The sequence below is a fragment of the Rhinoraja longicauda genome, chromosome 18 (assembly GCF_053455715.1).
Source record: "Rhinoraja longicauda isolate Sanriku21f chromosome 18, sRhiLon1.1, whole genome shotgun sequence".
In the NCBI taxonomy this organism is placed as follows: Eukaryota; Metazoa; Chordata; class Chondrichthyes; order Rajiformes; family Arhynchobatidae; genus Rhinoraja; species Rhinoraja longicauda.
Window position 1 is genome coordinate 156,349 of NC_135970.1, and position 23,071 is coordinate 179,419.

The 23,071-nt window shown below is 45.7% G+C and overlaps 1 protein-coding gene across 3 annotated transcripts in view; it reads right to left on the minus strand.

Annotated features, from left to right (window-relative positions):
- LOC144602188 (tripartite motif-containing protein 66-like) overlaps positions 1-23,071 on the minus strand; it is a 255,557-nt gene that overhangs the window by 117,205 nt on the left and 115,281 nt on the right. For 2 of the 3 annotated variants that reach the window (XM_078414926.1, XM_078414924.1), the window contains exon 3: positions 1,201-1,342. In XM_078414926.1, coding sequence (XP_078271052.1) covers positions 1,201-1,342 — 142 coding nt within the window. The remainder of the gene's footprint in view (positions 1-1,200; positions 1,343-23,071) is intronic. The other variant, XM_078414925.1, reaches the window with a different exon arrangement.

Here is a 23,071-nt window from a genome sequence, read left to right on the forward strand (position 1 = left end):
GAATTGAATGCAACATCTCTAAGTTTGCGGATGACACGAAGCTGGGTGGCAGTGTTAGCTGCGAGGAGGATGCTAGGAGGCTGCAGAGTGACTTGGATAGATTAGGCGAGTGGGCAAATGCATGGCAGATGCAATATAATGTGGATAAATGTGAGGTTATCCACTTTGGCGGCAAGAACAGGAAAGCAGAGTATTACCTGAATGGTGACCGATTGGGAGAAGGGGAGATGCAACGTGACCTGGGTGTCATGGTGCACCAGTCATTGAAAGCAAGCATGCAGGTGCAGCAGGCAGTGAAGAAAGCGAATGGTATGTTGGCATTCATAGCAAGAGGATTTGAGTTTAGGAGCAGGGAGGTTCTGCTGCAGTTGTACAGGGCCTTGGTGAGACCGCACCTGGAGTATTGTGTGCAGTTTTGGTCTCCTAACCTGAGGAAAGATGTTCTTGCCTTAGAGGGAGTACAGAGAAGGTTCACCAGATTGATCCCTGGGATGGCGGGACTTACATATGAGGAAAGACTAGATAGACTGGGCTTGTACTCGCTGGAATTTAGAAGACTGAGGGGGGATCTTATAGAAACATATTAAATTCTTAAGGGGTTGGAGAGGCTAGATGCGGGAAAATTGTTCCCGATGTTGGGGAAGTCCAGAACCAGGGGTCACAGCTTAAGGATAAGGGGGAAGTCTTTTAGGACCGAGATGAGAAAACATTTCTTCACACAGAGAGTGGTGAGTCTGTGGAATTCTCTGCCACAGAAGGTAGTTGAGGCCAGTTCATTGGCTATATTTAAGAGGGAGTTAGATGTGGCCCTTTTTGCTAAAGGGATCAGGGGGTATGGAGAGAAGGCAGGTACAGGCTACTGAGCTGAATGATCAGCCATGATCATATTGAATGGCGGTGCAGGCTCGAAGGGCCGAATGGCCTACTCCTGCACCTATTTTCTATGTTTCTATGTTTCTATGTTTCATCCTTCTAAACTCCAGTGAATATGACCTTATGATAAGTAGCAGAGCACAGTAAGTGCTGCTGATCTGGTACGCTGTACAGTTGTACATAATGAGGCTCTCATATAAATATGGTCTCCCATGTGTAAGCAAATAATATATCACATCTTCAAAGTGACTGGCAATTTCTTGAAATAGGATATGTTTGCAGGACCCGTCAAATTTTGTGGCTCTCAGGAATTGTACAATCGCTTACCTGCAGCGTGTTCTGGGGTTAACAGCTTATCATGCTTCGCATCTGTCCCATGTAAATGCTCTTCTGAACATGCACTGCATAGCCACTTACTGCAGTCTGAACAGAACTTGAAGGCTGGTTTCTTTTCACAGGCTGAGCACTGCTGGCAAGAACAAACAAAGTGCAAGTTTAGCTGTTTAATTCAAAAGCAACTCACGAGCTCTCAAGCTCGGTTAAATTGCCAGAGAAGAAGAAAGAGCATGTTACTGTTCAGAGAATAATAACCTCAAAGTGAACAGGAATTTCCATTCTTCAGAAATACAACAGAATATTTGAGAGTGGTGTTTGCTCCCAGAACAACACTTAAAAGGCATTTGAACAGGAAAAATTGAGAGGGATATGGGCCAAACATGGGCAGGTGGGATGAGTGGAGATAAGACACTGTGGTTGGTATGGGCCAAAGAGTCTGTTTTCATGCTGTGTGACTCTACCTCAAACCTTTCCCGCCGGTGGGGTTGCGCGCCCAGACGGCTTCCCGACGGTAGGGCCGCGGCTGTGGATTGGGAATGCGGCCGGAGACCTTTATCGAGGCACCGCAGTCTCTATGCCTCCCGGATCGCCGCGTAGAAGCCTGGCTGGGGCCTCGTGGGTAGAAGCCCGGGTGGGGGCCTGGCTGGGGCCTCGTGGGTAGAAGCCTGGCTGGGGCCTGACGGGTAGAAGCCCAGGTCGGAGCCTGGCTGGGGCCTCGTGGGTAGAAGCCTGGGTGGGGGCCTGGCTGGGGCCTCGTGGGTAGAAGCCTGGCTGGGGCCTGACGGGTAGAAGCCCAGGTCGGAGCCTGGCTGGGGCCTCGCGGGTAGAAGCCCGGGTCGGGGCCTGGCTGGGGCCTCGCAGGTAGAAGCCTGGCTGGGGCCTGACGGGTAGAAGCCCAGGTCGGAACCTGGCTGGGGCCTCGCAGGTAGAAGCCTGGTTGGGGCCTGGCTGAGGCCTCACGAGTAGAAGCGAGCAGATGAAGCCCACGGCTGGGGCCCGGGGCGCTTCACGGAGGCGTGAAGTGGGACAGCGGTGAAGCCTCGCGACGATGTGGCCTCGACGGTGGTGAAGCCTCGCGATGGCGGCAATGCCTCGCAGGTCGATCCACGGTCAACGAGAGCGTGCAGGACCACCGTGAAGGGGGAGGAGAAGAACAATGGGGACCCGGCGTGGGGGGACCATCATGAGGGGAGAGGGGAAGAAAAATGGACAATATGGCGGCGGGAGTGTTTAGGGACCAAGGACAATGGGGACCCGGCTTAGGGGGACCGTCGTGGGGGGGGGAACAAAAGGAGGAGCCGGTGAGCTTTGTAACATTATCAGTGCCGTCGGTGACTGCTATATGTATATATGGGGTATGCAGCAAAGAATCTCACTGTGCCTGGTCACATGTGACAATAAAGTATGACATTGAGATTTAACATGGAATGTTGAAAATAGAACACTACAACACTTGAAGAGCTCTTCGGACCACAATGTTTGTGTCAAACATGATGCCAAGTTAAAATGCTCTCATCTGCCTATACATGATCCATATCCCTCCATTCACAGCACTTCCATATGCCTATCCAAAAGCCTCTTAAATGTCACTATTATATCTGCCTCCACCACCACCCCTGACAGTGCGTTCCAGGTCCCATGCCTCTGTGGAAACAAATCATTTATTAAACTTTCCCCCTTTTATCCCATAGCAGGGTTATACGTCCTATAGAAAGGACAGGCAGGTGGGCAGAGGAGGTGGGGTAGCTCTGTTGGTGAGGGATGAAATTCAGTCCCTTGTGAGGGGTGACATAGGGACTGACAATGTAGAGTCACGGTGGATAGAGTTGAGGAATTGTAAAGGTAAGAAGACACTAATGGGAGTTATGTACAGACCCCCAAATAGTAACCTGGATATAGGGTGCAGCAGGAGTTGCAGCAGGAGTTAAAATTAGCATGTAACAAAGGTAATGCCACTGTGGTGATGGGGGATTGCAATATGCAGGTAGACTGGGAAACTCAGGTTGGTTCTGGACCCCAGGAAAGTGAGTTTGTAGAGTACCTCCGAGATGGATTCTTACAGCAGCTTGGACTAGAGCCAACCAGAGAGAAGGCAATTCTGGATTTAGTGTTGTCCAATGACCCAGGGAGTTCCAATGGGAACTCAAGGTAAAGGAACCGCTTGGAGGTAGTGACCATAATATGATTCGTTTTAATCTGCAATTTGAGAGGGAGAAGGTTAAACCAGGAATGTCAGTGTTGCAGTTGAACAAAGGGGATTACGAAGGCATGAGAGAGGAGCTGGCCAAGGTCGACTGGAAAAGGATCCTAGCAGGAATGACAGTGGAACAGCAATGGCAGGAATTTTCGGGCAAAATCCAGAAGATGCAGGATCATTTCATTCAAAGAGGAAGAAAGATTCTTAGAGGAGTAGGAGGCAACCGTGGCTGACAAGAGAAGTTAGAGATGGAATAAAACTAATCCCTAATTGGAGGGTAGCTAATGTTATCCCACTTTTCAAGAAAGGAGCGAGAGAGAAAACGGGGAATTTTAGGAAATGTTAGCCAGACATCGGTGATGGGGAAGATGCTGGAGTCATTTATTAAATAGGTAATAATGTCGCATTTGGATGGTTGTGTCCAAGTCAGCATGGATTTATGAAGGGGAAATCCTGCTTGACTAATTTTCTGGAATTTTTTGAGGATATGACAAGTAAAATGGAGGAAGGACAGCCAGTGGATGTAGTGTATCTAGACTTTCAGAAAGCCTTTGATAAGGTCCCACACAGGAGATTAGTGGGCAAAATTAGAGCACATGGTATTGGGGGTAGGGTGTTGACATAGATAGAGAATTGATTGGCAGACAGGAAATAAAGCGTAGGAATAAACGTGTCCCTGTCAGAATGGCAGGCAGTGGCCATTGCCTGCCATTGCCTACCATGGAGTACTCCCCTGGGTGCAGCGGGCCACAACTATTTACAATATATAATAATGATTTAGATGATGGAATTAAAAGTAACACTAGCAAATTTGCAGAAGACACAAAGCTGGGTGGCAGTGTGAACTGCGAAGGTTGCAGGGTGACTTGGACAGGTTGAGTGAGTGGGCAGATACATGGCAGATGCAGTATAATGTAGATAAATGTGAGTTACCCACTTTGGCGGCAAGAACAAGGAGGTATGCTGCCTGACCTGCTGAGTTACTCCAGCATTTTGTGAATAAAAGGCAGATTATTATCTCAATGGTGTCAGATTAGGTAAAGGTGAAGTACAACGAGATCTTGGTGTCCTGCAGGTAAACTGAAAGTAAACCTGCAGGTACAGCAGGCAGGGAAGAAAGCTAATGGCATGTTGGCCTTCATAACAAGAGGATTTGAGTATAGGAGTAAAAAGGTTCTTTTGCAGTTGTACAGGGCCCTGGTGAGATAACATCTGGCATATTGTGTGCAGTTTTGTTCTCCTAATTTGAGGAAGGACTTCCTTGCTATTGAGGCAGTGCAGCGTAGTTTCACGAGGTTATTCCCCGGGATGGAGGGTCTGTCATATGAGGAAAGATTGGAAAGACTAGGCTTGTATTCAATTCATTGGAGTTTAGAAGGATGAGAGGGGATCTTATAGAGATGTATAAAATTATAAAAGCACTAGACAAGCTAAATGCAGAAAAAATGTTCCCAATGTTGGGGGAGTCCAGAGCCAGGAGCCACAGTCTAAGAATAAAGGGGAGGCCATTTAAAACTGAGGTGAGAAGAAACTTTTTTACCCAGGGAGTTGTGAATTTGTGGAGTTCTCTACCACAGAAAGCAGTGGAGGCCAATTCACTGGATGGATTTAAAAGAGCGTTAGATAGAGCTCTACGGGCTACGGGAATCAAGGAATATGGGGAGAAGGTAGCCACAGGTTACTGATTGTGGATGATCAGCCATGATCACAATGAATGGCGGTGCTGGCTCGAAGGGCCAAATGGTCTCCCCCTGCACCTATTTTCTTTGTCTATTTTGAAAAGAAAAGGTGTATAATATAGCAAAGAGTATCGGGAAGCCAGATAATTGGGAAACTTTCAAAGGACATCAGAAGGTAACAAAAAGGGAAATATGGGGTGAAAAGATGAAGTAGGAAGGTAAGCTGGCCAAGAATATAAGGGGATTGAATATCGGAGTAAAGAGGTTCTTCTGCAGTTGTACAGGGTCCTGGTGAGACCACATCTGGAGTACTGTGTGTAGTTTTGGTCTCCTAATTTGAGGACGGATGTCCTTGCTATTGAGGCAGTGCAGCGTAGGTACACACGGTTAATCCCCAGGATGGCGGGACTGTCATATGAGGAAAGGTTGGAAAGACTGGGCTTGTATTCACTGGAGTTTAGAAGGATGAGTGGGGATCTTATGGAAACGTAGAAAATTGTAAAAGGACTGGACAAGCTAATGCAGGAAAAATATCCCCAATGTTGGTTGAGTACAGAACCAGGGGCCACAGTCTAAGAATAAAGGGGAGGCCATTTAAAACTGAGATGAGAAAAAACCTTTTCACCCAGAGTTGTGAATTTTTTGGAATTCTCCGCCACAGAAGGCAGTGGAGGCCAATTCACTGGATGAATTTACAAGATTCAAGATTTAACCCTAACCCTAACCCTAATTAAGGTACAGTGAAATTTGAGTTACTATACAGCCATACGAAGTGAAAACCAACAAGCCACACAGCCACATAAATTAAAATTTAACATAAACATCCACCACAGCGGATTCCGCATTCCTCACTGTGATGGAAGGTAATAACGTTCAATCAGCTTTCTCTTTGTTCACCCGCGGTCAGGGCTGGTGAACCATCCACAGTCGCCGCTGCCGACGGTCCAATGTTCAAGCCCTCACGTCGGAATGATCAAAACTCCCCACGTCGGGACGGTTGACAAACTCTCCACAGCATTGGAGCTCCCGAATCGGCCTCTTCTGACCAGAGACAGGCTTCACGGTGTTAAAGTCCACAGGCCCCGCGGTTGAAACTATTCACAGACGATCCTCGGCAAAGGATTGCAACTCCACGGTTTTAAAGTCCATGATGCGCCCGCAGCATGAAGAGCAGGGTCGGTCTTCAGGGAAGGACACCAACTCCTCGATGTTAGGCCGAAGAGGGGACCGAGATACGATACAGAGAAAAATCTCATCTCCGTCGAGGTGAGAGATTGAAAAAAATCTGCAGTTATTTTCCTACAAAAATGTTCCCAATGTTGGGGGAGTTCAGAACCAGGGGACACAGCCTAATAATAAAGGGGAGGCAATTTAAAACTGAGATGAGAAAAAAACTTTTTCACCCAGAGAGTTGTGAATTTGTGGAATTCTCTGCCACGGAAGTCAATGGAGGCCAATTCACTGGATGGATTTAAAAGGGAGTTAGATGGAGCTCCAGGGGCTAGTGGAATCAAGGGATATGGGGAGAAGGCAGGCACGGGTTACTGATTGTGGATGATCAGTCATATTCACAATGAATGGCGGTGCTGGCTCGAAGGGCCGAATGGCCTCCTCCTGCACCTAATTTCTATGTTTCTATGTTTCCATGCACTTTAGTGTTGGACAGTTCCACCCTGGGGAAAAGGTTCCGACTGACTATCCTATCTACGCCTCTCATAATTAATATCTCTATTAAGTTTTCCCTCAACCTCAGGCGTTCCTGAGAAAACAATCCAAGTCTATCCACAGAGTGAAGGGCAAGGCAGGTGGGTGTAAAGAAGCTTGGATGATGAGAAAAATTGAGCTTCCACTGTAGAACTAGAAGGAGGCATGGGACAGGTATCAGCAGCTGTGATCAAGGGATTCATTGGTGGAGTTTCAAGAAGTGAGGAACAAGCTAAAAAAGGAAACCTAGATGGCAAAAAGGAGGCAGGAGATAGCTTTGGCAGATGGGACCCCTCAGGCATCAAAGCGGTCAACTCTGTGTGGAGCCACAATGCATGGCCAAGGTCCTCAATGAGTATTTCTCCTTTGTTTTTACTGCATGGCCGGCAGTTCTGGAAGGTTAGATCACATGGGTTCCAAGAAGAGGTAACTGAATGGATAGAAAATTGTCTTCATGGAAGGAAGCAGTGGGTGATGGGGAAGGTTGCTTCTCGGACAGGAGGACGGTGACTAGTGGTGTGCCCCAGGGTTTGGTGCTGGGCCCATTACAGTTTGTCATCTGGTTCAAGTTTGCAGATGACAGAAAGTGGGTGGCTTTGCAGATAGTGAAGATGGTTGGTGAACCATTTGCATGGTTAATTTTCGCATATGTGCTCTGGCACCTTACGCATATGTGCTCTGGCACCTTACGCATATGTGCTCTGGCACCTTACGCATATGTGCTCTGGCACCTTACGCATATGTGCTCTGGCACCTTACGCATATGTGCTCTGGCACCTTACGCATATGTGCTCTGGCACCTTACGCATATGTGCTCTGGCACCTTATGCATATGTGCTCTGGCACCTTGCGCATATGTGCTCTGGCACCTTACGCATATGTGCTCTGGCACCTTATTTTATGCACATGCGTGTCAGTATCCCTGCCGGCCAGGAACACCACAGATGCGCGGTCGATTGGGAACACCATCCAATCAGAGAACGGCATTACGGGACTTGTGCGGGATTCGGCCGGGATGCATGAACCATACATGACCCTAGCAAGATCGGAGATCACGTACACGCATGAATCATACCTGACCCTAGCAAGATCAGAGATCATGTACACGCATGAATCATACATGACCTTAGCAAGATCAGAGACAACGTACATGCATGAATCATACTTGACCCTAGCAGGGAAAATGCTGGGAACTGTAGGCCAGTGAGTGTAATATCTGTAGTTGGAATGTTACTGGAGAGTATTATGAGGGATAGGATAGACAGGCATTTAGATGGACAAGGACTGATTAGGGATGGCCAGCACAGTTATGTACTTGAGAGGTCATGCCCCACAAATCTGATTGCTTTTTTGAGGTTGTGACCAAAAAGGACAAAGAAGGCAGAGCTGTATACGTTGTAAACATGGACTTCAGTAAGGCATTCAACAAGGTTCCACATGGTAGGCTGCTCTGGAAGGTTTGATCTCATGGGATTTAACTGAATGGATAGAAAATTGGCTTCATGGAAAGAAGCAGTGGGTGATGGTGGAAGGTTGCTTTTCAAGCTGGAGGCCTGTGCTGTGCCTCAGGGTTTGGTGCTGGGCCAGTTACTGTTTGTTATCTATATCAATGATTTGGATGAGAACATACAAAGCATGGTTAGCAAATTTGCAGATGACACAAAAGTGGGTGGTATTGTAGATAGTGAAGATGGATGTCAAAAATTGCAGCAGGATCTTGATCGTTTGGGCATATTGGCTGAGGAATGGTTGATGGCATTTAATACAGGAAATGTGAAGTATTTTATTTTGGGAGCACTAAAATGGACAGAACCTCACAGTGAACGGAAGGGCTCTGGGGAGTGTTGTAGAACAGAGGGACCTTCATTGAAAGTGGCATCACAGGTCAAAAAAACTTTTGGCATTGAGTATAGAAGTTGGGGAGGCATAAGACGTTCATGAGGCTGCATTATATAGAGTTCCGTGTAGGAGGGAATTATGTAGGTGGGGTTCCCCTCTACACGAAGGTTAGTTGAGTAGAAACAGCAGGCACCCTGGCTGAGATATATGAGTGAATACAACACATGGGTAAAGTGCCAGAAGACTGACGGGGGTAGCTAATGTTGTACCCCTAATTAAGAAGGGTTGCAAGGGAAACCTGGGAACTTTTGACCAGTGAGCCTAACAGCTGTGGTAGGCAAGTTACTGGAGAGTATTTTGAGGGATAAGATATATATGCTTTTGGATAGACAGGGACTGATTAGGTTTTGTATGTGGGACATCATATCTTATGAATCTGATTAAGTTGTTTGAAGAAATAACCAAATAGGTTAATAAGGGCAAAGCCATAGATGTTGTCTATATGGACTTCCTGCCTCTAGTGTGTCCAATCCCTTAATAATCTTATGTTTCAATAAGATCCCCTCTCATCCTTCTAAATTCCAGTGTGTACAAACCTAGCCGCTCCAGTCTTTCAACATACGACAGCCCCGCCATTGCGAGAATTAACCTAGTGAACCTACACTGCACTCCCTCAATAACAAGAATGTCCTTCCTCAAATTTGGACACCAAAACTGCACACAGTACTCCAGGTGCGGTCTCACCAGGGCCCTGTACAACTGCAGAAGGACCTCTTTGCTCCTATACTCAACTCCTCTTGTCATAAAGGCCAACATGCCATTAGCTTTCTTCACTGTCTGCTGTACCTGCATGCTTCCTTTCAGTGACTGATGATTCGATAAGGTTCCGCATGGTGGGCTGCTCTGGAAGGATAGATTGCATGAGAGTTAGGGAAACCTAGCTGATGGATAGAGAATGTTGCATGTTTGTAGATGCCGCTAAAGTGGGTAGTTTCGTACATAGCGAAAATAGTTACCAAAAATTATAGCAGGATCTTGATCAGTTGGGCAAGTGGGCTGAGGAATGGGCAATGGAGTTTAATGGAGTTTGATGGAGATAAGTGTGAGGTGTTGCATTTTTGGAAGTCAAACCAGGGCAGGACCTACACAGTGAATGGCAAGGTGTGGTGAGTGTTGTAGAGCAGAGGGATCTAGGTACATAGTTCCTTGAAAGTGGTATCATAGGTAGAAAGGGTTTTGGGACCATTGTCTTTGTCAATCATGGTGTTGAGTCTAAAGGTTGGGAGGTTATGTTACAGTTGTGCAAGGCATTGTTGAGGGTGCATTTGGAGTACAGTTTCAGTCATCCTGCTATAGGAAGGATGTTGTTATGCTGGAAAGTGTGCAAAGAAGGTTTACGAGGATGTTGACATGACTTGATGGGCTGAACTATCGGGAGTGGTTGGGCAGGCTAGGAAAGGTTTAGAGGGATATGGCCATGTGGGACTAGTGTACATGGCCACCTTAGTCAATATGAGTAAGTTGGACCAAATTCCATGCTGAATAACTATGATTCTGCTCATCAATTTAGTAATTTACAGCTGTATATTAGTGATCAACATTTTAATCTCTTCTCATTTATTTATTTTGCTGGATTTAGTGACTGAAATTTAATGAAGCAGTAGTCATTATTAGAAATATATTCCAATGCCCGCTTTTCAAAATGATCATCTGCCATTATTTAAATGTTTGTACATTGCAATACTGCTCTGCTGTAAAATGCTGTACAATCATGAAAAATGTTAGCATTCAGAAACCATCCACTGCAGTGAACTCACTGAATTTACGAACTCTACAATAAAGTTGACCATTTAGTCCATTGTCCCGAATCATTCTCGTTACCATTCTTCATTCACCCTCCAACGATGCTGCTCTTTGCGATATTTCTGTGTTGTCCTCAAAGACCTATCCAACTCATTATTAAAAACATTTATGGTATCAGTGCCATCACAATTTGACATACAATTTTCCATCCCAATCATTCTGTTGAAAATGGTTTCTCCTCTCTGCCAGCGATATTTTGCCAATGACTTTCCAATAATCCCTACTCACCCACTTGTCCGACAGATTTGTTTTCCTCATGTGCTCCATCAAAACAATCCATTAGGACATTATTCGGAAAATAATCCTAACTTGTTTGTCCTCCTTTTTAACTTTTATTCCGCTCTCATATCATATGGAGAACATTATCCTTCAATGCCTTTATTTCCCAGCTCAAGACCAGAATTGTACAAAAACACCAGCAGACATCTATAACTCCAGCATGATATTTTTTGTCTTCATATTCCAATTCCCTATTCATAAACATATGTACTTCAACCTTTTTGACTCTCCGTATCAACTTGCTATAAACATTCAGGGCTTTCCATATATGGATACCAATATCTCTGATCAACATATTTCAAAATGGTGTCATTTATAGTATTCAGTCCTAGACCATAAAACACCACAAGAACACGACCTTTGGCCCACAATGTCAAGACCAGCACTTATCTACCAGCCTTTAATCTTTATCCCTCCATTCCTTGCATATCCATATGCATATCCAATATCCATATTATAAATTCCACTATCTGCTTCAACTACCACAGTGTTTTCCAGGCACTCAGCACCCTCTGTGTAAACAACTTGCCCCTTACATCTCCTTTAAACTTTGCCCCTCCTCACCTAAAATCTCTTTTCATATTAATGTTCCCAAAATGCATTAATTCCACATTGAACTCAATCTTTCATGGTTCTATCCTTTTCATCATCCCTGTTTGTGTCCTGGGAAAAGATGGGCCTAACCACCAGGTAACAGCAGAGATATACCAGTTTAGAGTTTAGAGATACACCAGTTTAGAGTTGAGTCCACTCTACTGTCATTCTTGGTTTCCCATCACGAAGCCAGTTCTATATTTTTACTGTGTAGGAAGGAACTGCAGACGCTGGTTTAAACTGAAGATAGACACAAAAAGTTGGAGTAACTGAGCAGGACAGGCAGCATCTCTGGAGAGAAGGAATGGGTAACATTTTGGGTCAAGACCCTTCTTCAAACAGGTTAGAAATGAGGGAAATGAGAGATGGAGATGAAGTTGTAGAGAGATAAAGAACAATGAATGAAAGGTATGTAAAAAGGTAACAATGATAAAGGAAACAGGCCACTGAAAATGAGAAGCTAAAGTGACTTGCCAGGGCTACCTGAAGTTAGAGAAATCAATATTCATACGAAATTGATAGAGAAATCAATAATCATACCACTGGGCTGCATTTTTACTTATACGTCATTGTCTTATATGGCACTATGTTGAAGCTTTTGTAAAGAACAAAAATGTAGTCAACCTTGATTGACATTTTTCGTTACTAGTCAAGGTCTACTAATGACTGCCTGTTTCACCAAAGCTTTTCATATTATTGCTTATTTTACTCCTTTTAATGAATTCCAGCAGCGTCCCTGACTTACCGTGTGTGATGTTTGATGGACTGTGTGGGGTGGGAGGACCCGTTGCTCTTCCCGTGCAGCAGGTGGCGCTGCACAGGAGAAAGGGAGATGTTTTGTACATAGTTATCTTGGCTGTACACAGTGTGAGTGTGGGGTGGCAGCCATTTTAGTTGTCTTGCTGCCAGCATTGAGTTACTGTAATAAAGACTTCTGTTGTACCTTGAAGACTCGCAAAGTTTCATACAGGCATAGAACAAGAACACGAAAGTGGTGTCGGGAATGGGAGACTGGATTGTGTCCAAAGACCCAGATAAGAGCCTATTTTTCAATTTAAAAAAAAACATATCTCGGCAATTTGATCGTTTCGATCCCGAGCGAAAAAGGTGGTCGTCATATTTAATGCGCGTTGAGTTTTATTTTGAAAGTATGGGAATTACGACTGTCCTGAGGAAGAAGGCTCTCTTGTGTTCATCAATGTCTCCAGAAACTTTTGCACTACTTCAAAATTGACTTACAGAAGTAGTAACTGAAGTTTCATATGGTGAAATCAACAGCTTTGCAGCTGCATTACGAAGAAAGTCGAGATTTTCTCGCAGCTCGCCTCGATTTCTACCAGACGGTGCAACAGGAAGGGCAATCTATCACTGAATTTCTTGCCAAACTTCGCACCAAGGCAAAGGCATGTGATTTTAAAGCTCAATGCTGCGAAATGTGCCAAGACAATGCGTTGTGGGATAGACTGGTCATGGGCTGCAGGCACGCATTCATCCAGCAGTTTCCTATAATGGTATGACACAGATGTTGCCACTGATTGTCATTGGCAAAGAAGGTACATCCCTGTGCACCATCGACTGGATCCGTGCTTTCAAGCTTGACATGAACGCCTTGATCTACGAAGGATCAACTATGGCATTGTTATCTACCACGCACTGCAACATGGTCAGCAAGTGCAAGAACAACCTGCAGAAGGTTCTTGACCAGTTTCCGGCCGTTTTCACACCTGGACTTGGGCACTGCACAAAGATGAAGGCACGGCTCATACTCAAAGACGATGCCGGCCCTAAGTTCTTCAAACCAAGACCATTTCCGTTCAGTCGGATGGACGCTGTCGACAAGGAACTCTGCCGTCTTGAAGAAATGGGAATTATCACCCATGTGGACCATTCAGAATGGGCCACACCCATATTTGTCGTTCAGAAACCTTGCGGCAAGGTGCGCATCTGTGGCGACTACAAAGTGACTGTAAACCCTCAATTGCACATTGATCAACACCCCATACCAAGAGTGGACCAGCTGTTCGTGAAGCTGCAAGGAGGACAGTACTTCTCCAAATTGGACATGTCCAACGCGTATCTCCAAGTGGAACTGGATGATGAGACAAAAAACCTGCTGGTGATCAACACGCACAAGGGACTGTTCAGATACAACCGGTTGTCATTTGGGCCGGCACCGGCGCCGGCCATCTTCCAGAAACTGGTCGACAATCTGGTGCCGGGATTCCGTACGTAGCCGCCTACCTGGATGACATCATTGTCACCGGCCGGACAGAGGAAGAACACCTGCAGAACATAAACAGGTCCTCACGGCACTGAACAACTACGGCATGAAGTTGTGCATGGACAAGTGCGCATTCTTCTGAAAACAGGTCACATATCTCGGACATGTGATCTCGGCAAGTGGTCTGAAGCCATCGGAAGAAAGAGTGGACGCCATTATGAAATTGCCGACGCCCGAAAATGTGAAGCAGCTTGAAAGCTTCATTGGCAAGGTGAACTACTATGGCAAGTTCATACCGGCACTTTCCACTTTGTGCGCACCATTGAACAACCTGCGAAAACAGGACGTCGAATGGCACTGGTCCAACTATGCATTCACCAGGTTGAAGGAGATGCTCGCCCAGAAGATGCGTCTGGTCCACTATGATCGTCTGGTCCACAGCTGATCTCGCTGGCTGCTGATGCATCACCGTATGGTCTGGGAGCTGTAATCTCACAAACGGCGCAGAACGGCAAGGAAGAACCAATGACATTCGCATCCAAAACGCTGATGACTGCCTAGAAAAACTACAGCTAAGTGGTGTTTGGTGTCCGGAAGTTCCACCAATATTTGAATGGGCGACATTTCCTGCTCATCATCGACCACAAGCCGCTGCTGACTATTTTCAGTCTGGAGAAAAGTTTGCCTATCATGACGTTGCAGCGTCTACAACGTTGGGCCCTGATCATGATGAGATATGATTACCGCATCATTTACCGACAGTCTGCTGAGCATGCCAATGTCGATGTACTAACTCATCTACCGATTGGACCCAACCCGTAACTCTAACACGGCGCGCACTCAGCCAACGAAGTCGAACAAGTCCAAATTCGACATTGGCAACTAAGTATAGTATCGCAATGATACGACCAAGCCAAACAAATGGTGCGCTGGCAGGTTCATGGCTCACATTGGAACCACAATGTACACTGTCCAAGGACAAGAAGGACATTGCCGACCGCATGATGAGCTGGCAGGATCATGGCTCACATTGGAACCAAAATGTACACCGTCCAAGGACAAGAAGGACAGTGCTGACGGCATGGTGAGCTGGCAGGATCATAGCTCACATTGGAACCACAATGTACACCGTCCAAGGACAAGGACAGTGCCGACGGCATGATGACCAATTAAGAAGCCGCGTTCCTCCGGCGAAGACTGCGCAGAGCCTGACCAGAAACAAGCAGTCGGACACCCCGGTGCCGAATCGTGTGGACACTGGAGTGCCTGATTTGCCCCTCCCCTGGCTTGACGAAGTTCCACCAGACGAACTCCCCGCCAATCTGCCTGTGGTCCTTCGTTGATCGACACGTTGTAATCGTGGTATTCCCCCAAGGCGACTCATTCAGGAATAGATACATTCGAACTGGAAAGGGGGAGTGTGATGTTTGATGGTCTGTGTGGGGTGAGAGGAACCGTGCTCCTCCCGTGCAGCAGGTGGCGCTGCACAGGACAAAGGGAGATGTTTTGTACATAGTTATCTTGGCTGTACACAGTGTGAGTGTGGGGTGGCAGCCATTTTAGTTGCCTTGCTGCCAGCATTGAGTTACTGTAATAAACACCTCTGTTGTACCTTGAAGACTTGCAAAGCTTCATACAGGCATAGAACAAGAACACTGTCAGGTTGATAGGCTCCATAATTCTTCCTGGTTTAATTTATCATTGTAATTAAATAGGGGTTTCATGTTAGCTAATACTTTGGAACTACTCCTGTACCCAATGAAATTTGCTAAATTGCTACCAAAGCCTTTGTTATTTTTCACTTTGCTTTCAGCAACTGAGGATAGATTGAATCCAGACCAACCAACTTTCCAAAATACTTGTTCTTGTACATTAGTTTTTGCTACCCATATCTTGCCTTTATATGATTACAGACCACATTATGGAGCTCTTATAACCACATCTCTTTTTCTTTTATGGTCTAAATAGAATCAAGATAATTGGTGCTTTGTATATACACTGATAAAGTGACCGACAAAAGTCAATATCAAACAGAAATATTATTTTTTTATATTTTTCTTGTGACTAAAGCTAGTAAACTTTTCATCATTTTCTAAGTGTATGTGTGAACCACACACCGATTGGCTAACAAATTAAGTACAAAGACTTGACCTCAGGCTATGATCAAACGTCATTCTGTTCAAGGGAAATGCGAATTTTGTAGCTGCTTTGGTTTCCTGCCACAAAACCGACCCATGATCCCATTAGATGCAATCATTAAGATGCAGAGTTTAGATGAAGCTGGAAGATTAGAAAAATATTCTGCAGTTTCATTTGCAACTCTTATTCTCAGTTAAAGGAAACTAGTAAAATGAGCTGCTTTAATTTCGACTGAAAGAGCAGAGAAAATTATATTTTGCTTTCCAGAGATGGAGTGAGTGCGTGGTTTTGCTAGGATATCAGGATTGACAAGATGAAATATGATCATAGGCATGCTTCTGTATGCCTTTGACTGTGCATAGTCATGGAGTCATGGATATTAGGCTAGATCCACCTTGAGCTAGATATTGTTGACCTACTGTTACTCCAGTATTTTGTGTCGTGCTCTCACACATTTTCTCACATGGTGCCCTATAGTCACGCTAAATTATGTGGCTGCGCGCCACCAATTTAACCAGAGGCCCCACGACCATGGCATCCATGCTCGCTTCAAACAAATGAACATAGATGTACCATGTTGGCCCCCACAGTCCCACACAACACTGCAATCTCAGTCACAGAGGCAGCTCCTTCATGAGAGTGAACTCTTAGAAAGCATCTGGTCCTGATGCACCTCGTCACATTCTTAAAAGATCTGCAGACCAACTGGCTTGAGTTTTTGTGGACATATTCTACCTCTCATTATTAAGGTCCACGGTCTCCACCTGCTTTAGGACATCAATAATACCATCACCCAAGAGGAGTAAGATGACATGCCTCACAGATAGCGACTGGTGGCACTAATGCCTGTGGTGATGAAATGCTTTCAGAGGTTGGTTATGACGCATATCAACTCCTGCCTTAGTAAAGAACACAACCCACTACAAATCACCTACCACCTTAACAGAACGACAAGGGATGCAATCTCATTGGTTTTCCACTGTACTGGATCAGTACTGTGTAGCTCTTCCTTGGTCTTCGTGCAGTAGACATGGCAGTCACGGCCCTGCAGGTGTGCAAAGTAAGAGAGACTTGCAGTCCCAGTGGATTGCATCTGCACATCCAGATGCACTACTGACTGATAGTGTGAGGGAACTGGAGCTGCAGGGTGTGCTTTATACCTAACGTACAAACAGAAAGTGGGTGGGAAAGGGAGTAGGCAGAGAGTGCACGAATCCCATGCAGCCATTTCCCTGCAAATCAATGATACCCTTTTGGATATTGTTGAATTGAATGGAATTGAATTGAATACTTTATTGTCACATTTATTTTTAGCGTTAGAGGTACAGCACGGAAACAGGCCCTTCGGCCGACCGGGTCCACACCGACCAGCGATCCCCGCACATTAACACTATCTTATACCCACTAGAGACAATTTTTACATTTACCGAGCCAATTAACCTCCATACCTTTACGTCTTTGGAGTGCGGGAGGAAACTGAAGTTCTCGGAGAAAACCCACGCAGGCCACGGGGAGAACGTACAAACTCCGTACAGACAGCACCCGTAGTCGGGATCTAACCCGGGTCTCTGGCGCTGTATTCACTGTAAGGCAGCAACTCTACCGCTGCGCCACAAGTCACAGTGAAATTCTTTGCTTGCATACCCAAGGTGTGCAAATAGTAAAGGGCGCTGACAAAGTGACAAAGTGACAAAGTATCCCGTGCCAGGTCTACATTTATCTGTGTGTGTCCCCCTCCCTCCATGACCAGAGGAGAGCAAGTCAGGTCTCAGGAGACAATAGACAATATGTGCAGGAGTAGGCCATTCGGCCCTTCGAGCCAGCACCGCCATTCAATGTGATCATGGCTGATCATTCTCAATCAGTACCCCGTTCCTGCCTTCTCCCCATGCCCTCTGACTCCGCTATCCTTAAGAGCTCTATCTAGCTCTCTCTTGAGTGCATTCGGCAGATATTCTGAAATTGTTGAATGGAATGTAAGAAGAGATGTTGTTCATTGATCTCTGATTGTGCTCAATGGGAATAGTAGGTCAGCCAAAGGCAAGGAGATCATAGCAGAAAGAAAGTGCCAGACAACTGGAAGCTCAGGATCATCTTTACAGACTAAATGGAATCAAAGCCGGCACCCAAGTTGGTGTTTGGTTTTTCCAGTGCAGAGGAGACACTGTCACGAGCATCAGGCGCAGTGCATTGGGTTGCAAATGAGAACTTGCTTCACTCAAAAGAAATATTCCTCCAGCACAGTTACCATTCAAATAGGAAATCCTATTCTTTCAACTCAACACCTGCTGATTGACAGATGTCCATTCCTCAAATTTGGAGACCAAAACTGCACACAGTACACCAGGTGCGGTCTCACTAGGTCCCTGTACAACTGCAGAAGGACCTCTTTGCTCCTATACTCAACTCCTCTCGTTATGAAGGCCAACGTGCCACTGATCCAACCGCAATGGCAGAGAATACATGGTCTGGCACTGCAGTGTAGCAGACTCCAATGTGGACGGATGGTGCTATCATGATAGGAGACTCATTAGTTAAGGACAGGCAGGAGATTGTGCAGCTGTAAGGATGGTGTTGTGTCTCCCTGGTACCAAGGTCCAGGATCTCTCAGAGTGCTTACAGAGCATTCTCAAAGACAGGGAGAGCAGCTGGAAATTGGATGCACATTGGCACAAATTACATAGGTAGGAAAAAGAATAAGATCCTGCAGAGTGAATTTAGGGTGTTGGACAAATATTAAAAGGCAGGACCTTAAAGGCAATGTATAAAAGGTGCTGGTTTACAAGAAAGGGCACAAGGTGTTGGAGTAACTCAGTGAGCCAAGCAGCATCTCTGGAGGACATGGATAGGTGACGCTTCGGGTCGGGACCTTCCTTCAGTCTGATTGTTGTGGGAGGTGGGAAGAAAGCTGGAAGAGAGGAGGGGAAGGACAAAACCTGGCAGGTAATGCAGGTAAGGGAGGATTTTGATAGGCAATGGATGGACAAAGGCCAGAAATGAAAAGACATAAGATGTGAGACACTGGGATTGATGAGTTGTGAATTGTGAAACGGGGAAGGAATGTAAGTGGAAGGGGAGGGAAGGGGAGGGGAGAAGTAGGTGCAAGTCCAGGTGGGGCACAGGAGAGGGCTGATGGTTTGGGGGAAGAAGGGAGAGAGAAACGGTTTTGTAGTTACCTAAAATTGGAGAATTCAATGGTCATACCGTTGGGTTGTAAGCTACCCAGGCGAATATAAGTGTTGTTCCTCTAGTTTTCGCCAAGGACTTGCACTCGGTCCGCCAAGGCCTATTGGACTCCCGGTTGCAAACCATTCTGGGGATTCCTCCATTGCAGAATGTGGCTCATGTTGGGCACCTTTTAAAGAAGGGCTGCAAAGACAAACCTGGGAACTGTATACCTGTAAGCCTAATATTTGTGTAGGAATGTTACTGGAGAGGATGCTGTGGGATAAGACGTACAGTGCATGCAGAAAGTATTCAGACCCCTTCACTTTTTCCACATTTTGCTCCATTACAGCCTTATTTAAAAATGAATTAAATTATTTTTTTATCATCAATCTACACACAATACCCCATAATAAAAAAGCGAAAACGGGTGTTTAGAAATTTTTGCAATGTAATTAAAAAGAAATAACTGAAATATCACATATAAACTGTTACTGGGTTATTGATTGGGGACGATCAGCCATGATCACAATCAATGGCGGTGCTGGCTTGAAGGGCCGAATGGCCTCCTCCTGCACCTATTTTCTATCTTTTTATATTTACATAAGTATTAAGACCCTTTACTTAGTATTTTGTTGAGGCACCTTTGGCAGCGATTACAAAGTCTTCTTGGGTATGACGCTACAAGCTTGGCACACCTGTATTTGGGTCATTCGTCCCATTCTTCTCTGCAGATCCTCTCAAGCTCTGTCAGGTTGGATGCGGAGCGTCGATGCACAGCTATTTTCAGGTCCCACAGCGATGTTTGATTGGGTTCAAGTCTGGGCCACTCAAGGACATTCACAGACTTGTCACGAAGCCACACCTGCGTTTTCTTGTCTGTGTGCTTAGGGTCGTTGTCCTGTTGGAAGGTGAATCTGTCTGACCCCAGTCTGAGGTCCAGATGATCTGGAGCAGGTTTTCATCAAGGATCTCTCTGTACTTTGCTCCGTTCATCTTTCCCTCGATCCTAACTAGTCTCCCAGTTCCTGCCGCTGAAAAACATCCCCACAGCATGATGCTGCCACCACCATGCTTCACCGTAGGTATGGTATTGGCCAGGTGATGAGTGGTGCTTGGCATTCAGGCCAAAGAGTTCAATCTTTGTTTCATCAGACCAGAGAATCTTGTTTCTCATGGTCTGAGGAGAGTCCTTTAGGTGTCTTTGGGCAAACTCCAAGCGGGCTGTCATGTGCCTTTTACTGAGGAGTGGCTTCCGTCTGGCCACTCTACCATAAAGGCCTGATTGGTGGAGTGCTGCAGATATAGTTGTCCTTCTGGAAGGTTCTCCCATTTTCACAGAGGAACTCTGGAGCTCTGTCAGAGTGACCATCGGGTTCTTGGTCACCTCCCTGACCAAGGCCTACTCCCCCGATTGCTCAGTTTGGCCGGGCGGCCAGCTCTATGAAGAGTCCTGGTGGTTCCAAAGTTCATCCATTTAAGAATGACGGAGGCCACTGTGCTCTTCGGGACCTGCAATGTTGCAGAAATTGTTTTATACCCTTCCCCAGATCTGTGTTTCAACACAATCCTGTCTCATATCATATCATATATATACAGCCGGAAACAGGCCTTTTCGGCCCTCCAAGTCCGTGCCGGCCAGCGATCCCCGCACACTAACACTATCCTACACCCACTAGGGACAATTTTTACATTTACCCAGCCAATTAACCTACATACCTGTACGTCTTTGGAGTGTGGGAGGAAACCGAAGATCTCGGAGAAAACCCACGCAGGTCACGGGGAGAACGTACAAACTCCTTACAGTGCAGCACCCGTAGTCAGGATCGAACCTGAGTCTCCGGCGCTGCATTCGCTGTAAAGCAGCAACTCTACCGCTGCGCTACCGTGCAAAATTCCTTTGTCTTCATGGCTTGGTTTTTGCTCTGACATGCACTGTCAACTGTGGGACCTTATATAGACAGGTGTGTGCCTTTCCAAATCATGTCCAATCAATTTAGTTTACCACTGGAGGACTCCAATCAAGTTGTAGAAACATCTCAAGGATAATCAATGGAAACATGATGAACATAAGCTCAATTTTGAGTGTCTTAGCAAAGGGTCTGAATACTTACGTAAATGTGTTATTTCAGTTATTTATTTTTAATTGCTTTGCAAAAATTTCTAAACACCTGTTTTCGCTTTTTCATTATGGGGTACTGTGTGTAGATTGATGATTTAAAAAAAATGTAATCCATTTTAAAATAAGGCTGTAACTTAGCAAAATGTGGATAAAGTGAAGGGGTCTGAATACTTTCTGAATGTGCATCTGCATAGACAATGATTGATTAGGGAAAGTCAGCATGGTTTTGTATGTGGGAGATTTATCATGAATTTGAATGAGGAAAGCAGAAACATAGAAAATAAGTGCAGGAGGAGGCCATTCTGCCTTTCGAGCCAGCACTGCTATTCATTGTGATCATGGCTGATCATCCACAATCTGTAACCTGTGCCTGCCTTCTCCCCATATCCCTTGATTCCGCTAGTCCCTAGAGCTCTATCTAACTCTCTTTTAAATTCATCCAGTGAATTGGCCTCCACTGCCTTCTGTGGCAGAGAATTTCACAAATTCACAACTCTCTGGGTGAAAAAGTTTTTTCTCATCTCAGTTTTAAAACGCCTCCCCATTATTCTGAGACTGTGGTCCCTGGTTCTGGACTCCTCCGACATTGGGAATATTTGTCCTGCATCTCGCTTGTCCAGTCCTTTTATAATTTTATAATTTTATAATTTTACATCCTTCTAAATTCCAGTGACTACAAGCCCAGTCTTTCCAGCCTTTCCTCATATGAACTAAGGACAGCCAGAAGGTTGATGAGGGCAGGGTCGTAGACATATTGACATTATAGTCTACAAGGGTTCAGTATGGTAGCCTGCTCTGGAAGGATAGAGCACAGGGCATCCAGGGAGGACTGGCCAACTGAATACACAGAATTAGAACAGTGCAGTACAACCACAGTTCCCTTCAGCCCACAATCTGTACCGATCATGATGCAAAGACCAACTCTAATCTACCTGCACATAATCCATACCCCTCCATTTGTGCATGTCCATATGCCTGTCCAAAATTCTCTTAAATGCCACTATCGAATCTGCCACAACCACCAGCCCCTGCAGTGCAATGAAGGCAAACGCCATCCTCTATGTAAACATAAATTGCCCTGCATATCTTCTTTAAACTTTGCCCCTCTCACCTCAAAGTTATACAACCTGGTATTTAATATCTCCATCCTGGGGACAAGGCTCTGACTGTCTACTCTATTTATGCCCCTGATGATGACTAGCACCTAGCCTACATCGCAAGACTCCAAGCACAAATTTCCTCATTCATCCTTGAGCTCATATTCCCTCCTTAATCTTTGAAGCACAAATTCCTCTTTTCGGTATACAATTGGCTTCATGATAAGTAGTAATGGTGGTAGGAGGTCATCTTTCGAACTGGCCTGTGACCTGTGATGTGCCTCACGGATCAGTGCTGGGCCGATTGCCATTTGTCGTCATATTTGGATAAGAAAGTACAAGGTACGATTAAGTAGGTTTGCAGTTGACACTGCCATGAGATCACAGTTATCCAAAATTACAGCAGGATTTTTATCAGCTGGGCAAGTGGGCCAAGGAATGGTGAATGGAATTTAATTCAGATAACAGTGAGGTGTATTTTGAGAGGTTAAACCAGGGCAGGATTTTTACAGTGAATGGTAGGGCCCTGAGAGTGTTGTGGAGCAGGGCAGTCTTGGAGTACGGACTTTGTTTAGTTTAGTTCAATTTAATTTATTATTGTCACATGTACATATTGTCACATGTACTCTACACTTCCATCCCCCACAAGGATGGTCTCGAAGCCCTCCGTTTCTTCCTCGACCGTAAAACCAGCCAATCCCCATCGACCAACACTCTCCTCCGCCTAGCAGAGCAGGTTCTTACCCTCAACAACTTCTCCTTTGACTCCTCCCACTTCCTCCAAACCAGAGGCGTAGCTATGGGCACTCGCATGGGCCCTAGCTACGCCTGCCTCTTTGTCGGGTACGTCGAACAATCCCTGTTCCAGACGTACACTGGCCCAATCCCCGAACTCTACCTCCGCTACATCGACGACTGCATTGGTGCTACCTCTTGTACACATGCAGAACTCACTGACTTCAT